The sequence below is a fragment of the Verticillium alfalfae genome, genomic scaffold, assembly GCF_000150825.1.
Source record: "Verticillium alfalfae VaMs.102 supercont1.2 genomic scaffold, whole genome shotgun sequence".
NCBI classification, from domain to species: Eukaryota; Fungi; Ascomycota; class Sordariomycetes; order Glomerellales; family Plectosphaerellaceae; genus Verticillium; species Verticillium alfalfae.
The window spans coordinates 1,165,147-1,182,972 of record NW_003315037.1 but is presented as its reverse complement, the minus strand read 5'-3'; the positions used below and the strand labels follow the sequence as shown (position 1 = coordinate 1,182,972).

The 17,826-nt window shown below is 52.5% G+C and overlaps 3 protein-coding genes across 3 annotated transcripts; 1 reads left to right on the top strand and 2 right to left on the bottom strand.

Annotated features, from left to right (window-relative positions):
• Positions 1–1,111: 1,111 nt before the first annotated feature.
• On the bottom strand, positions 1,112–1,943 carry VDBG_01813 (predicted protein; the record flags this gene model as incomplete). The annotated part of the gene is made up of 3 exons (XM_003007579.1): positions 1,112–1,273; positions 1,394–1,772; positions 1,849–1,943. The coding sequence occupies 3 exons, from the start codon at positions 1,941–1,943 to the stop codon at positions 1,112–1,114; spliced, it is 636 nt and encodes a 211-aa protein (XP_003007625.1).
• A 6,057-nt stretch (positions 1,944–8,000) lies between these two features.
• On the top strand, positions 8,001–9,932 carry VDBG_01812 (conserved hypothetical protein; the record flags this gene model as incomplete). The annotated part of the gene is made up of 1 exon (XM_003007578.1): positions 8,001–9,932. The coding sequence occupies one exon, from the start codon at positions 8,001–8,003 to the stop codon at positions 9,930–9,932; it is 1,932 nt and encodes a 643-aa protein (XP_003007624.1).
• A 3,574-nt stretch (positions 9,933–13,506) lies between these two features.
• Positions 13,507–15,999, bottom strand: VDBG_01811 (conserved hypothetical protein; the record flags this gene model as incomplete). Its single annotated transcript, XM_003007577.1, has 3 exons — positions 13,507–15,320; positions 15,523–15,782; positions 15,869–15,999. 3 exons carry the CDS (start codon positions 15,997–15,999, stop codon positions 13,507–13,509), a joined length of 2,205 nt encoding a protein of 734 aa, XP_003007623.1.
• Between the last annotated feature and the right edge of the window lie 1,827 nt (positions 16,000–17,826).

Genomic DNA, 17,826 nt, shown 5'->3' with positions numbered 1-17,826 from the left:
GTCAGCGCGTTGAGGCTGCTGAAAAGGTTGCAAACAAGGGGCCTAAACAAAGGAAAGAAAGACAACAGCTGCGAGAGCGGGTCAGGACGGGCTTGCAAAACTTTGAGAATTTGGGATGTGGGTGCCCATTATCTAATAAGTAATCACTCCAGAGCCCAAAGAGACAACTGAAAGTACTTCTGGAGAAACGATGCGCTTCCTTATCAAAGGCAGGCTCTGCCTATATTTGGAGCTTGACGCGATGTTATTTTCCATCTACTTCCACATCAAGCAGTAGTGCATGCACTAACTTGCAAAGAGCCGAGACACCTCATGCTCCCCATCGCGTGTCTTAACATGCATACTTGCGGAGACATTGCAAAAGTGTGCGAAGAGTCGATGGCAAAATATCGCTTCCAGCGAGAAATTCTTGAGTTGAAGAGCTGGAAGGCCATAAATGTATTGACGCTTGGGAGAGGAGTGGTTATCCCATCCCCTTGTGCCACTTACACTTGGTGTTGAGTATCCCAAAAGATTGTTTCATCTGATCACCTCCGTGTCGTATGCAGTCGCTTATGCCATCATCATACCTGGGCCACACGTATTCGCATGTCTCATTGATCACCAACAGCATGCACCTGCACCGACAGTATGAAAAACCTCATGATAGGGACGGAGAACCCATCTTCGGCTAGCTCTTGGCCAATGCAACCTAACAACACCCCACCTCCCCAGCTGCTACTTCTCCGCTCGCAACACAGTAGCACTGCATATTCTTGAGCAGCTGATGCATCAGATCCTGAGGTATCTTGGCGCTTCAGCCTTTGGGCTTTTGTTCAGGCGTTCCATCTTGTTGTACTAAGAAAGCCTGGTCATTCGAGTTTGTATTGTGTGAGGGGCACTTGTTGCACTGCTAGAGAGAGCTGCGCGACGACAGAGCTCCTACATCACGACCCTTCAGCTTCGCTCAAAACGGCTGTAGACGAATGTGAGGGTTCACAATCCCCACCCCCTATCCCACTGATGTATGAGTGCTTAGCAGACGAATAGGCAATGGTCGATAAGGCAACGCCATCCATGTCCAGCGGCCTGACTGCCACTGGTGGCTTCTTTGGGGGGTCTGTATTGGACTTTACACTGGCATGGTAGGGCCAACGCCTGATGGGCCGATGGCTGATGGGCCGATGGTTGATGTTGTGGCTGCAAAGTCCGCAGGTGGTGTGTACCTGGTGGAGGGTGGATGGATGGTTATGAGGGGCATGTCTCCCCGCCCGTCCGAAAAGAAACTAGAAGGCTATTCATTAGTATGTGTCAAGCGCATCGTCAATGCGCCGGAACAGGAATCCCACCACAAATTTCATGTAAAGTCATGCTGAGGTTGTCGAGAGCACAGATTATCTTTATCCAGACATACTTCGGTAGTGCCGTAGACAGAGGGGTCAACAATGCCAGCCCAGTCTCCGGCGTGAGTGACTAAGGCGGAGGTTGATTCGGCTGCTGCATACGTGGGGGGGATTGTAACTTGAGACGGCGGCCATGGCGCATTTTTATCGGTTGCGGCACCGGCTAGTTGGTTTTCCACTGCTCGTATCAGCTGTCGAATATCATCGTGTCGTAAATTGCGATTTTCGATGGCTTTGTAAGTAGTAGCCGTCATCAATTGCTCAGTTGGATGTGATATCTGCATGTATTCGAGGTAGGCGTCGAGGTGGGTTGTGTCTGCCACTCTTTGTCGGCTGCCTCGATGGTGTGGGGGGACGGTGGTGATTGTTGGCAACGATTGTGTCGATTCCCTGTACGCAAGACGTGACCAAGTTGGCCTTTTCACTCCATGAATGATTTGAGCAAGATTCAGGCTGCATAGCGCACCTTGTTGACCCATGTTGAGCATCCGCTGGCCAAGTTTCAGAAGAAGCCACTTGGTCCTTTGCCTGTACACGCTTGTTGTTCTTCTGACGAGCCATCGTGGCTGACTGATTTGGATTACACTCTTGCGCTGCGCAATTAGTGCTGGAAAGAAGGCAGTTATTCTATACGACTAAAAGAATACTGGCCCTCTTGATCACCCTCCTGGAAGAGAAAGTATGAAGACTGGCGTGAAAGGCGTGTGGCAGTTCTGTGGCTATAGTCTTTCGTGCCCACCAATCTTTGGCCGTCAAGGCTCAGAGTGCACATGAGGCGGTTGATGACTCTACTTTCGCCGCAGATGATACAGCGTTCTGAGCCACTCAGCCATTAGAGAAACCGTTTTGCAAGCACCTACCGTGGCCTCAGTATTGGCACGTAATAGAACGTCGGCGCTTCGGACACCCATCATACTCAAGCAAAGGTACTGATACAAGCATATTAAGGCAACCACGCTAGGAAGCCATGACAGCATGGGTTCGCCTTCAAAGTCGCCTAACTTGTTTTACGAGGCATTCAAGAATGCTTGGTTCTAACATTCCCACGTGCATAGATGGATGTGTACCGAAGACTGCGCTACTGGTAGCCTCTTTATCCTCTTGCTGTGCTGTTGAACATGGCGTCAAGCATGGCGTCAGAGACGTGAAGCTAATCTGCGGGGATCAAACTTGCCATCCTGACGGGTAGCATAACTGACGCGAGGGCTGGTGTTTTGAAAATTCATGACTCTTGGGCCCTAAGAAACACTCTCTCAACAAGAATTTTGCACGGCCGACAAATAATAGGCGAGAACTAAACTGGCATCCGCAGGCATGGTGATGAAGGGCGACATATCTGTTTTCTCTTACCTTGACTTGCTCAAGAAGTCTCTTCCATAATCAACTGTGAAGCAAGTTAAAAGGCATAATTCACCTTGCCATGTATTTCAATATTATTACGGAATTCAACAACAGCGAGAAAAAAAAAGGGAACGCTTCAGAACATGAGGCATTTGGTGGTATGGGGCGGAGCGGGGTTGATATTCCATCTGGCTCTTCTCCATGACAAGAAGATCAGCCTGTACGAACACGCCATAGATAGCTTCTAGTATTTCGTCTCAGCAGCCGATGGCAAGGCAACCAGTTCAACATCAAGTGAAGAGACAGACTACCGATGTATTAAGGTATCTTGCTACCCTAGTAGGAGTAGGTAGGTTGCTTGCACGTGACGTTGAGTGGCGCACCTCAAACGTAAATGTATGGTTACTCAACTTGCGTGCTAGATCTGCAGAGACAGTGCAGAACTGATCGACTCCAATGATTTTAGATTTATGTCTATGTTACGGTATAATTTGTGCCTAATACGATGAAGGGAACAACGCGATGAGTTGAGCGGAGGTTGAGTTGCGGCCAGAATTTGGGACCTCATCTTCAGCGGCATCGTCTTATGATTTCATCTCAATAGGGCTCGATCTGTATTCTTGAGTCTCAAAGTAAAAGACGCGAGTCAAATTCAGCCGTGACTAGTGACTAGAATACGTCGGTTCGGCCCGTTGCCGGTTAGCGCATCTAGTGTGAGTAGCTTGGTCAACCTGCTGGCAGCGTTGTCACTCGTGCCCTGGAATGGAGCACATATCATCAAACAAGACTCAAGGACTAAATACTGATTGGTACTGTTCTGCCCCTATGGTGCAGCCGGCCACTTGGGCTTCTGTTCGTTGAAAAAAGGGGGTGGCTGATAGGCTGTGCTGTGTGGCTTGAGCGCTACCGTCGGGCCCTTCCTCCTCTTGTATGAGTTTTCAAAATAGAGATAGACGAGACTTGGTGTGTTTTTGTAGTGAGATACTGCATTTCTCCAATGAATCATATCACATAATCAATACGAACCTCGTCCAAGAAGGGCGAAAGGTCAGAGGTACGAAACAAAGCATAGGGCTATGCCTCAAATCTCCACCCGAAATATCAGCCTCGCCAGAGTGATGAAGTCGACAGGCGAGGCTTCCGGCTGATATAATTGGGGCAAAGACGGTGTCCGCACTGACAGGTAATCAGACCATTTCTCACGTGTGGAAGGGAGCATGTGAACCAAGGGCCGGCAATTACAGTCCAACGCTCAAGTCTTACATGGGCCTGGTGAGACATTAGACCGATGTCGAACAGATGTTGTTCGAGATGATAACGTGTTGTTCCTTGATTCGATGTCCGAAGTCTTGGGTAAACTTATGCGCTGGGACCGTGCTTCCCAGTCAGGCGCCATCAGCGACCGACCGCAAGTGCTACATCAGAACGGTGGTGAGATGTACGACATCGACCAGAGACAGCCCGCATCAAACACATCCTACGTTGATAAAGCGGATTTTATTACGATTCCGTTGGCTGTGATGTATCACACCATCCGGACACACCAAGAGTAGCAAGAGCGCAGGTTACGTAGAAGGATCTTAGGGGGTCAACAATGAAGCTATCGCCAATCAACGCGCTCAACAAGCTGAGTGTTCTTGCAAATACGGTGGGCTGAGTATGGACCTTGGTTGGCTGGTGCTCCTGGTCCTTCGCCCTGCCCACATTGGTTGGGCCTTGCTGCCCAAGCGAAACAGAGCCTAAAACCGACATTGAGTCACCATGGCGCGAAAAAGAGGTATGTCGCATGGATCAGGGGTCCGTTAGCAAGGATACCGGATGAATATGCGGCATATTATGGATAATCATTGGGAGAGAGTCTGCTCTGCGCCATCTTGGACTAGACGTAAGGAGGTATCCGTTACACCGCTTCGTATCACAGGTAGACACTTCGCAATATCGGATGCGGGGCGCCCTTGACCTATCCGACGACCTATCTTGCGAATTGGGGACGACTGATGATTCATAAGATTCCTGCGGGGCAGTGTTTCTCATACCACGAGTCTTCCGCAAAGTCTGTGGTTCACTATGAACTTGGAAACCAACACTTGTCGAATTCAGAATCTTGTGGGTTAGCGAGCGCCCTCCGCTGTTACAGTCTCTACCATATTCACCCGTCTGGATCTCCTCTTGATGCCTAAGACTAACTATTCCCTAGTTACAATGCGTTTCTGAGGGTTCATGGGTTAGAATACAACTCTCTACAAGTGAAGAGGGGCGGCCTGACCTTGAATAAATTTCTATTGCGTTCACTTCTCTTCCACCAAGTAATTGTTTCCCTCGTCACCCCAAAACTTTCTTCAGTCTTAGAATGGCCTGAGTGGCTGCCATAACCCCCCTTGGTAGGTGAACCGGTCCTACTATATCGAGTTCTTGCCAAGGAACTTCTGTCGACAGATGACCACCAGCGTGGCTCACAAAGTGGTCGAAGATTGAATGGTCTGAAGGTGTCAAGTTTGCACAGAATTGGGGCTTCCTGTTTATGGCCGCAGAACTCCATCTTGTTGGAAGACCTGCCATTTCTAGAGCTTTGGATAGAAAGGCAGCCTGAGCGACATGGTCTACTGCTGTGCTCGAACCACGCGTTGCCAACGTAGTCGACACGGACCCTGCTGCGGCTGCGATCGAGGTGCTGTCCTGGTTTGGGGAAGTGTTTGACAACGAGGAGGTCGATTCAGGCGGTATTAGGAGTCTTTTTACACTTGTCGATATGTCATCCATTTTCATTTGGAGGCTGGTGTTTCATTACGCTCCATGCGCTGCTGTAGAGGAGAACGACAGAATGAGCCGGAAACGAATCGAACACTGCATAATAGTGCTGTCACTCACTTCTCCTGGTCGTCATGTTTGACCTCATTCCTCGAAGGCTTGATGATTATATCTATCAAACCGTGTTGGGCCTCTTGGAAAAATCCCGTCGTCATGTAGAAAGTGGTTGGGAAGAAGGTCTTCAGCTCCCTCTGAGCCCAAACACCTACAGCGCCCGAGCCGACCACCCGTCATCCCCCGAGTGGGTGTGAAGCGCCCACGGAATACATTGGGATCACAAAGCGAGCCTGCCGAATGAGTGAATATGCCTGCAACAAATTTAAGGCAATCAATTTCAGAGGGAACTCTATGAAACCAATATACATTCAATACAACAAATGGTTGGTGGGTGCAGCACACTGAATGGCGAAGAGACCATAACTTCATGCCAACCGGGCCGGCGGCCGGTATGCTGGAAGAACCCTGTGCTACCCACCTCACCTACCGACCCTACAGGTAGCAGTTAGGCAGCATTTCCTTTCTGGTGATTGTCAATGAATAGCGCGAGACGTTGCAAAAGCGAAAGCATCTCCATTGGCTCGATCTATGATGCTCGCGGTCGCTCTCCATGATGCGATGTATCCTCGGCAAAATCACGAGCGTTGAAAAGCGAATGATGGCTGCCATTTGGCATTGTGGGCAAAGTGAGAGGCGGGTCGATACCAGGCCATAACACGCCGCCCGAACGGTCGTTACCAGAGCTTTACGCGATGGTGGTGGCACTGGGCAGCGTTTGGGACCTTGTGATTGTGCTTAGGGGCCTTTGCACACGCCATCGAGGCCTAAAGACCGAGAATCTAGTGCTGACCATGCCGTGCTAGCCCCCCTCCCACCCCTCTCGCTTCCAATGGACCTGTGGTGACAAGTGCGAAAAAATGAGATGGTATGCCTGGGGATTGCCGTCACGAAAATGAAGCTTTCTCACGATCTTGCGATGATGGCCACGCGTATCGATGAGGCTGTAGGCAAACCGCTCTTCCTGTCTACAAACAAATCCAATGGCATGAGACAACTTCTCCCAGCCTCCACATGAAAGTTCACTGCAATATTCGACCAAGAATCACGGCCAACGTGTTATTTGCCATTCGAAATCAAGCTTCATACCGCCATCCAACGAGTTGTTTGCCTCACTTTCAAAGTGTACTATCCGTGCGTAACAACGCATGTGAACAGTGACGCCGGTTTCGGCCCCTGTATTAGTATGAACTCATATATCATCGAGTCGTTGTCTTATCTCAAAAGTGCATATCTACGTCAAGGCATTCATTCAGCGCGAGTGGTATGATGGCCGTAGGTTGGGAACGTCGGCCAGCAACCTCAACATGTCGCCTTGCCTCCATTCAAACAGACAAGTCGGTGATGTGTGACACTGTATCACGCATGCTCGAATGTGTGTGCAAGCCTCGGGACTATCCAAGCCTGGTAGTGACAGCCTCGGTGGCCATGACCGCACAGCGTTGCTTTCCTCTCCCATGAAAGAGGGTCAGTCATTGCTTTCAGATAAGTGATACCGTCCGCTGCCCGGCAATAGCATGAATATAGGTTCAGCCACGCACCATGCTTCCTCGCGGAGGTGGAAGCTAAGAGCCTGGGCATGCAGGGGGGGTGCCTTGGGCTTGTTCGGGTTTCTACCTATGGCACCATCGCGGGCGAGACGACGGCAACGAACATTTACCGAGGGCCAGGTGGTTCCAGTAGTCAGTCAGTGGAAGCTTGTCGTATCAAGCGGTGACGTGATTGCATTTAGCTTAGCCCTTCCAGGCCTAAAAGATGAGAGGTAACTGACCAATGCTTGAGCGAGTAACCAAGATAGCTGACCTGCATCCCATATCGATCACTGGAAGGCCCTGCGAACGGGTCCACGTATAACTAGTGCAATCGCGAATGGCTGTTTTGTTCCCGCCACCAAACTTCCTTTACAGGCCAACCCCGGCCACTACAGTCGACAGAGCTCCAGATATAAAGATAGGGCGGCCAGTCGTTGCATGGCCTGGCTATGAAGCCCGTCAATGCCAGCGCCAGACATCCAATCGTCAATATTGGCCACTTCATGCATGAATGCATCATCCCGAAGAGCCAACCACTAGCTACACGGGCCTATGATCAGGGACTTATACCTGGACTGGACCAGAAGGCACGATGGACAGCCTCACTTCGTCACTTGCGCACAGCCGCCGCTATATAGACGAGCTTCGCTTCTGAGAGAGCTGTTCAACGATGATCTTTTCCCTCGTTCATGTTAACCCAGCCCAAGCTTTGGAGCTAGTCTTTCCATGCCCGCAGGGTTGTCCCAACTACAGAAACAACCATAGTGCAAGTGAGCTGAAGCTATCCTTCGTCTACAACGAGTGCGAGGCGCTCTGTAGAAGGTTTGAAATGCTGACCATGACGTGATAGGCAACATCGCACGTGTTCGGAATTCACCTCATCATGGCGTCAGACTTGTTCGGTTCTGGGGTCCTCGAAGTACCTTCAGCGGTCAAGTTGGACAGCCAAGCCCGATTTGGAGAACAAACGCGCGGTCACCGTCAAGTTCCGAGGAACGTACGCCCTGTAGACTCGCTGACGGCACATGATCCTGCGCGTCTCGTCAGGTCTTCATACAGTATCCGAGTCAATGATGCGAAGGATTTTGCTTCGCATTGGGAGAACGAGATCGTCCCAATGCTTGCTTCGAGCCTTCCAACACTTCTGGTCGGGCCATTCTCGGTTGATGTACATACTTATCCTCAACTGGCTTCGATTAACCCCCCACGACTCCTCACCGTCACCTCATCTACTCGCGCCTCATCTCCCGCGAAGGAGATCATCACCAGGATGGTTGTAGATTCTCTACCTCTGCAATTCCGTTCAGTCAAGCTGGAGTTCTGCCAAGGAACGATCGAATTATGCGCTAACCACGTGGGCACGGGTCCGGATGATCGAGACAAGCCATGTCAGCCACGGCGAGCTCAGTACATGTCCTGTCCTGGGCCAGGCGCTTCAATTGGCCAGACAGGCGACCTCAACAGCGCATCGCTAGGGGGATTCGTGAACCTTGGGGGACGGAAATCGGCAACGACCACTCGTCACCAGCATGATGAATCTCTGGGCTCATCGTCGCGCCCTTTGTGCGTCCAGCATCCGTCGCCTCTGGACCAGCTTCTCTACCAAGAGCCTTTCAGTAAACGCAACACTCTGACAACCATCGGGCACGTATCGCACTGGAGCGATTCCGGATCTCTGAGGCCGTCTCTTGTATTCTCTGGGATCTCTCAGCACAAAGAATTGATATCCATCGAGATGGACTGGGCTGTGATCGACATTCAGGGGCCGGGAGGAAATATAATTCCGACTCCGAGTTTCGCTCAAGCGAGCGAGGGACACGTTGTCACAGAGTTTGCCGAGGTTTCTGGCACAACAGAGGTCTACGGAGTTGGCCGCACTAGTGGCTACTCCTTAGCATACACTTCCGACGTTCCTGGACTCCAGTACTTCAACGGCGGGTACCACCGCGAGTGGACAGTCAGACAACACACCCTCAGCACCGAAGCTTCACACCAGCTTCCGAAGGGTGGCCTTGAAACTGTGTCCTCAGACCTCGCAGATCAGATAAAGTCAACAGAGGAATGGATCACCGGAGGTGTTGGTGTCCCAGGAGACTCGGGGGCATGGCTCATGACCCGTGATGGCGATCGCGTTATCGGCCATGTATGGGCCCGGAGCACAAGTTATGGTCCCATCAACAACCAAAGATTGACGTACTTTACCCCTTTTGTGGACCTCAAGGCCGACATTGAGGACAAGTCCCAAAAGCACTTGTCACTCCCCATCGTCCTCTCACAAGCGCCGGCACGTCCTATTGAGCCTCTGACCCAAATGCCATCATCCTGGCTATTCACCCAAGATTCAAACGATCATTGGAGCTCCCTGTCTTCGCCCACATTGAGATCACAACGGCTGCAGAGTCACAACTTGATCAAGGAGATCACACCCACAGCGATAATGTCAGCAACTTCAGTCGTGGGTCCGTCAGGAAGGGCATCCATACACCAACTCGTCCAACAGAACAGTTTCACGCAGCAATGCCAACCTCTTGGCTCTATGTTCCCCCATGAATGTACGACCTCTGACTCTAGAAGATCCGACGTACCATCGTGGTCAGTCGGGTCTTCGACAACTGGGGAAACGGACACGACGCTCTGGAGAACACAGGATTCAGAGATCCCTGACGTCGTCGTCCCTGTATTTGACGAAAGAACTCTTCTTCAAGAGCAAATGACAAGCCAGCTTCGCAGGGCCAAGGCAGTCCCCACAGGTGATGAATTGCGTTTGGTGAGGGCGATTATGGCCTTGAGCCAGACAGCATATATGGCTCAATGACTTGTTGCCAGTGTATGCATTGACTGTCTCTAATCTCTGAGAGTGTGAAACGGACAACAGGATACATTGATTGAACCTCGAATTTGAGGGCTGCAAGCTGACCTCTAGCATAATTTGTCTTCCTAACATATCTACCGACTCTGCTTCTGTCACGGGCTTGTGCTACTTTAGTTTCTTGTCATCCCAACGTGACTTCGTGTAACTCGTTTATGTTCTTGAGCGGTCAATGATCACTGCGTCGCTTCTCAGTTGTGTATTTGATGCGTGCGCTTGCTCAGCACACTTTTTGCGGATTCTTCTTATTGGGGGAAAATAGATTTCAGGAGGTCGCTTTGGGAGCAAGAATTATGTACCTTCTGGATTGCATACTTTAAGATTATGTCTCTATGAATGCAAATCGATTTGATCTATGCATTGATTCAATATGTATCGTACCCTTTCCCCTCAATCGCAAAGCTTTGCAACAGCAAGCTCACGGCTGAGTGAAATGTGTCGCCCAGCTCTTCAAGAGTCAGACAGTGGCATCTATTCTCTCATAAATTAAGATTCTCTCCCATATTCTGCTCCAGCAGGTTGCGTTAGGTCGTCTCACGGGCGTCTGTCAGTGCTTGATACGGAGCAGGTGAGGAGGTCGTCCACACGTAGTCCGCGGCAATAGAATATAGGTATGGGGTCGGAATGCATCCGAAGTCTGGCCCTCCGTAGCTCTGAGGGCACTCCTCAGTGTTTATGTATCCGTTCTCGTGGCCCTTATCTCCTGGCTAGCCTCATGCACCGTGACTCACCTGGCAGTGTTAGACTTGACACGGAGGCTGGCTTTCAGAAGAGCCTCCATGAATCCCCCTTTTAACTCTTCTTTCCAGCCAGTGTCAGATCATGTGTACGGCATCATGAAATGAAAATGCTCTAATCTAGCCGGAGCCACTGCGTTGAAGACAGGAACAGCTCAGATGGATTGCAGCCTTGCCAGCCAAGCAGCATATGTATTTTCACAATGGCAGTTAAATGAGACCAAGACTTGGGCGACGTTATCGATACTTAAAACAAACTTGCCTCCTATATCCATGAGTTTTATCCCTCCGGTGCTTCAAACCTTCCCCAAACGGCGTCAGGTGTGAGGAGACCCCTGTGGAGCCATGGAACAGCGGGCTAGGACTGCGAGAATGCGTGTATGAGAGCTGCCTGCAGAGGGCCAGAATTTAAATGTAGTACAACCCCTTATCTGTGGTCTATTGCCTGCCGACCTCGTCTGAAAGACCTCTTCACTCTGCTTCATACACCGACTTTAGCACAGGCGCGTCAAGGAAGGCATTGCCGGGAGCACTGCGTATACAAGGAGTACTGCGGACGGTCCACATAAATGTAGACAGGCAGGTCCTCAATACGTTGCTTTTTGCGAAACAAGCAATTTACAGCCGATCTTGGGCCAAGCAAGCGGTCACCTTTGTTCCGTTGGCTGTCGCGGTCTTCAGGCATCCCCCACCCCACTCCAACGGGTCAGGCTGCGCCAGCCTTGCGGAAGTGAGCCGGTGTGCGCAAATGCGCAACTACACAAATATTCTCGCTTCTCCAAACAGGCCGCCTTATTCATGTAGCTTGCATTGGTTGCCTGCGTAAGACGTGCTGGATCCATGCTTGGGTGTGTCGAATTTTGCAGCTATTTTTGATGGGAGTGCGGGCGTGACCGATGATAGGACTTTGGCTTTCTAGCCTGATGCGTTATTGCGTCGGTGTAATGTCTCGGTGACCGAGATTCGGAAAAGAAATCATGCTGGACATCGAAATGCCATTGGAGCGGCAGTCATTCGATGGTCTCATCCGTGGGAAAGTGCAAACAGGGACTTTTCCAAGGACACGCGCCGTGGCGTCCGATTCGACATGGATCACACACCTGTTTGCTCTATGTGTCGGCTCTGGCCTCTCGTTGGCCCCCTGAACCAATCGATACAGCGGACCTCGCTCTCGGCGTCAAGAGGGGAAGACGAAAAGGCGGCATGTCTCCGAAGGCTATAAGGCTGTAAGCCTGTGACGAGAAGAAAGAATTGGAATTGAAAGTTCGGTGTTGTGCTGGCGCTAATCAGATTCTCAGGCGACCGCCCCCAACTTTATGTCATATTTCGTGCAACCATCAAGGAAATGAAATTCCATCGCCTATTTTCGGTGAGTCTAGCCTACTTTGCCTAGGTATGCCCATGGGCCAATGCTTTGCCGGCAAGCACGCTGTTGAGTTACCATGCGTTGCTTGACACAGTCATTTGCACATTGTCTGGCTGTCGGCTGTTTGGAAATACGCATTTCGTAGTTGGTGTTGAATGGGTTCCGCGGCTTACATGACACTTCTCCGTAGCTTTGGTTGTGCCTCCAAGCTCTGTTTACTAGGTCCAGTGGTTTAAGTGATTTTTTGACTTGATTGATCTGTGGCTCCAGCTATTCGCAATTTCCCTTGAGCGAGTAACGTGTAAACCCATATAAATAACCGCCGAAAACAACGCTGCAATAGGTCCAATGCATGGATAGTTGGTCTTCGCGAATGGGCCTGTGAATCCCACTCGCGCTCTGATTCTACTATCAGAGACCAACGTCGCTTATTCTAGACGAGGATGAATCAGTTCCCCCTAAAGAAGTCAACTCAACGACGAGTGGCTGTTGTTCCTGAAAGAACAATCCCTAAAAAAAGAGGCTCCTCTACCCTAAAATGAGATGTCTCCTGATAAACTGAAAATAGACCGTAGTGACCAATGATGAGCCACACATATTAAATAATGAAGGATAAAATAAAAGACTTTTACGAGCAGCAACACCGGGGGCGGCCGTTGCCATCGGCATTCATGACCCCAATGATACAGCACATCAGGGTGCGCAAGATCCAGGTGTGTCCCAACGAGATCAACCATGTGACGCTCAAAGACTCGCTGGTTGGATGATGGATCTCATTTGGCCGGTATGACGAGAGGAAACTTAGTTCAGGCTCGAGGCCATGTACGCATGATTTGAGTCCGATGATGTCTTGTGAGGAAACCGCAGGTATTCAAAACTGGTTAGCAAACGACAAGCAGTCTCGACTTGTGGAGTGTGTGCTGATGAAGTATGATTCGAAAGAGGTCTTCGAGATATGATAGGTGAGTCCGCACCAAAGGCGACAGGTACACGTCCTCTTTAACGTATATAATTTGTCTCCCGCGCGTGATTCTCGAGGCATAAGCTACGTCCGAGTCGTTGATACGACTATTGGTATCGAATGCTTGCCAGTATCGAGATTCCAACATGTCCAGGAGGGCTGGGCAAGGAATTGAGAGCATCAACCTCAAGTCCTAGTTTTGGAGATGGGAGTGATCCCAAGATCATCCTCAAGGCCCAGTAACCTTGGCTCGCACTGCATCTCCCAGGCCATTGGGAGCGTCGTGTGAGGCTGATGGGAAACAGAGGAACTCTGTGCCGGTAGAACCGAGGATCCCGCATCAGAAGTGCCAGGGCGATGGCGTGAAAGATCTTACCTTGAACGTCCTCGTCGCGCCTCGCACGTCGAGCTGGTTCGACGCCAGGTGCACAGGTCCAAGGATGCACCAATGTCAAATCACGGCTGTGACACAGTCGGTTCGTCAACGTCCATCAGATCCGAGGCCTTCCCCGTCACGTCTTGCTCGTCGGTGGCTGTCTGCTCCTCCGTCATGGCCTCGTCGTCCTCCGCCGGGGCGACCTGTTCAGCAGCGGCAGGAAGCTCATCGATGTTCTCGTCATACTCGGGCGATACCGCAAATTGATGCGTCTCGAAATCATAGTGCAGCCATCGCTCGCGCCGCGCAATCTGGCAGCCAATCCACAATATCCGGATGCGTCTCTCCTCTGTCATGGACGCAACCTCAAAGTACTTTTCGTCATCGTCGATTTTATCGTTGGAGAACCATTTCGTTGGGAAGTATGTATTGGTCCAAATCATACCACGCATGGCGAAGTCTTCAGGTAGAGGACGAGGCGGCTCGCCCTTGATCGGCCCTGGGAATTCATGGTCCTCAAAACGTATGGTGTTGCCAGACGCTGCAATAATAGTATTGAGCTGAACTGACAGGAGCTTCCACGGAATGCTGGCCTCCAGCCTGCCAATGGTGTTCCGCGAACGTATGAGATGATAGATCGGAACGAGGGTTGTGTGAAGGTAGGCAAGGATGCTAGGGTCACCGAACCGGCGCCACACCACTCGATGGGTTCGGTAGTTCAGCTGGAGAGCCTTCTCAAAGCGATCCTCATCCTCAGGCGCCTCCATCGGGTAGTCCGCCGACGGATCGCCCTCCATGGCGCGCAGAAGCGTGCTGGAGGGGTCGCCGTAGTTGAGCAGAGCGCATGTGTTCGAGATGCCGATGTAGTAACCTGGCTCCAGCCAGCGGCGGGAATACCTCGCGATCTGGATATCGAGACCGCCGATGAAGCTGTCGAAGGCGGGCTGGAACCTCTCCTGCTCTGTGCCTTTGAAAAGGACAGCGTGGAGGCAGACGAAATGCATATCAAGCTCATGCAGGCGGCCAGGCTTGCCGGACTGGCCAGACTGTTCGGACAGAACAGGGTCAAAGAGTGTCAAGATGGACTCGCGAGCGCTCACAAAGGGGGTCGGAACGACCAAGGACTTGGAGTAGTAAAACAGCTGGCGCAGAACGTTGGGCCGAGAAAGAATGGCAAGATGATGGTACAGCCGGCCGGTCGTCGGCGACTTGTCGGATGCCTTGCTGTACCAGTGACGGCTGACGGCAGTCCAGACCTCCCTGTCGGCCATGCTGTCGTCCTCGATGGCCATGCGGTACCGTCCCAGGTCCCCGAGACACTCGATCCACGTGTCTTCAAACTTGGGGACAGTTTCGTACAGGAGAGCCATCATGCTGTACGCCAGATAGATGAACGACAGCATGTGTTCGAGCGAGTCTGGTAGACGGTGTCGCAGCAGCTCGAGAAAGGAGTGGATGCCGTGCCGCCACATCCTGGCGGGCATGGCGTAGCGTTCGGCCAAGGCCCGCAGGGCGTTGTTTGCCGAAGGGTGCTGGCTGGCCAGAAAGAAGTCGTGGTGTTCGTGGAGCAAGGTTCGATGCAGGGCGATGAGTGCCTGCCATTGTTCGTCATTGAGGGGGATGGTGCCTTCTTTTGTGTTCTGCAAGTTGTCGACTTCGATACACTTGCTCTCCACCATGACGAGGCCGGCGTAGATGCCCTTGACTTCGGCGACAAGCTGCTCCTGGCTGATGGGCCGTGTCTCGGGCTGCTTGATGATGGTGATCGCGTCGTCTTTCTTCTTGCTGGCGGGGGTGCCGCGAGCATCGTCCTGTGGTTGCTGGGGAGGTGGATTGCCAGAGGAGGAAGCCGGGCGAGCCGCCTTGTGTCGATGCATGGACTGATGTGCCTTGCCTTGGACCCTGGGCGTGTGTCCCTCGCCCTCCTCTGCCCCCCCCTGCACCTGCCCTGGGGCTCGGGTTGGGCTGACTGGTGTCGGGGTTCCACAGAGTCCTGGTCGACTTGGGTCTCGATACGTCATCAGGGGCGGCCGGGGCCGAGGCCGAGGCCGAGTGAGAGGGACGGGCCTTGGAGCGCCTAGGCGGACTGTGCTCACCCGAGCTGTACCTTTTGAGGCTCTGCGTGGGAGAGACTGGGGTCCGGTCCAGGCTGGCCTGTGGTGCTGGCGTCGGCGCTTGCCCGGGCCGGACGGAGGCTGATGGGGAGCCTGGGGTCACCTTGGACACCGGGGCGGCGGCGGCGGCGGCGGCCCTGCGACCCGAGGGACGACCGCCGTCTTCGGGCCGGCTTGTCGCTGATGATCGGGCACCTGCGCGCGAAGTCGATGGGTTCTGTGCTTTCGACGTCGCAGCGTTGCTGTTCGCTCGTTTTAGTCGGAGTCAGACGGTTCGCTCAAACGAGGGGAGCAATCGAGGGGAGGGGGCAGCAAGACATGAACGTACCCGCGGCGGCCGGTACTTGGCCCCTCAGTGGGAGTGGAGGCTGCGTTGTTCTTCTCGAGCGTTTGTTGATGATGCTTTCTCGCCAGCTTGGTGCGGTCAACGTCGGCCACATCACCACCCTCTGGCACCATGAGGTCGGTATGCCTCTGGAAAAAGTGGGCTCGATATGCATCCCATGTTTTATCCACCTCCTCGTTGCACAGATGGCAAGCGACTCGAGATGAGGGGGGCTGTCGTGCCGTTCTGCGTTGGTAATTTCTGAACCTCGCTTCAATCTCCATTGAGACGTGACCACAGGATGAAGCTGCGAAGTAGAGAAACTCGACAATCGGTGCAGGGCAGTAGCAGCATATGTACGTTTCGGTCTCAAGCCTGTGAAGTCGGTCTCGTCAAAGCATGCGTACGCCGAGGTGCGTCTTGGAACCTGGAACAGAATCAATTGACGAGATCCAGGCAACGGTCGTTGCAAGGCGACGCGCGTGGGCGCAGGCACCTCTGATGGTTTAATCACGTGATAACTGGCAAATCTGGAGGCTCAGGGTTGGGCTCTGGTCATGCTGCTTCGGCGTAGTGGCGAATAATACGATGAACAACACTGTATGTTCAATCCACGTTGTCCATCAAGAATGTCCCAATTATATACCAGTGGCCTGGGTGAGGTTGCCGGGCAGGGAAAGCCTCTGCTGCCTTTGCATTGTATCCCGCGCACCACCTTCGATCGAGTGGGTGGAGTGGTTGCCTTGCGGCTCAGTGGGTGGTTCGCAAATGGGGCGCCAGTCACCCATCCCAGTAGCTCCATGTCTCTGGGCCTCCCCTCCCTGATCGTTCCCGGCCTTCTCTGCTTGTCTTTTTAAAAGCGCGTCCCAACCCGCACTTTGCGCCATCGGTCACCAACCCGGACGACGTTCTCCCATTCCTGCAGCAGCGTCAAGGGTAGGTCCCAATCCTAGTCATTCGAAAGGCCAGAATCTACCCTCCGACAGACACACCACCAGACAAGACAGCCTGCTCGAACGAGAGCATCATCGACCGACTGCCGACCATGTGTACATGATACCCCATGCCGCGCGCGTTCTGTATACCGCCCAACAAAACGCGCGCCGCCGCCGTCGAGAAGAAAGTCGAGAAGAAAGTGCCGCTGGGGAGTGAATCATTCGCCTCGGGTCTGTGGTGCTCGCCGTGTGTGCCATCTCAGCCTGCCCCCCCCCCCCCAGCCTTGTGACGACGAGGAGGTGCTTTTCTCTTTTCTTTGCTTCTTTGCTTCTTTGCTTCTTTGCCTCTTTTTTCTCTTTGGGGGGACTGCACTTCTGCTCTGCGAACTCTGCGAACCCGGACACATGCCAGAATGTGACCCGCGCCGTAACCCGATATGTGGCAAGTGTAAAGCACCTGACAAATTCGTGAGACAGTGAGAAGGGCCGAAGCCGATAAAGTGTAGAGGCCACCGAGACCAGCACGCCCGCCCTCTCTCCCCCAAACACATGCGAAATCAACTGTGTTGTGACCCTCTCGGGCCTTGTTTCTTTTTCCGTGGTCAGACGAAGCGGCATTGCCGGATCATCCGCCGCGTCTTGGTACCGTCTTCAAATACCTAAGCCTGTGCCCTCTCCGTGTCGAGTAGAAATGCATCGTTCCATGAGAAAGTCTAGACGCAAAAGGCCTCGTCAAGTCAGCGTCTCGATCGGACAAGCCCACGTGCACTGGTCCAGCCCTTCCAGGCTTGCAGTTGAACCTCATCTTGAGCGCTTTCTCCGCCCCCGTCAATCTGGTGGTGGCGGAAGCCCCTCGTGCCGCTTATGAAGCATATATTGCCTCGGCTCTTATCTGTAGGAACTGCATTTGCACCTAGTACAGCCTGCTGCCCGTGTCACGCGAAGCAAAGCCAGATTGGCCACACGAGCGCCGACCAGTGGAAAACACAATGCGAAAGCTAGGTAGGTAGCCAGGCAGACAGGCAG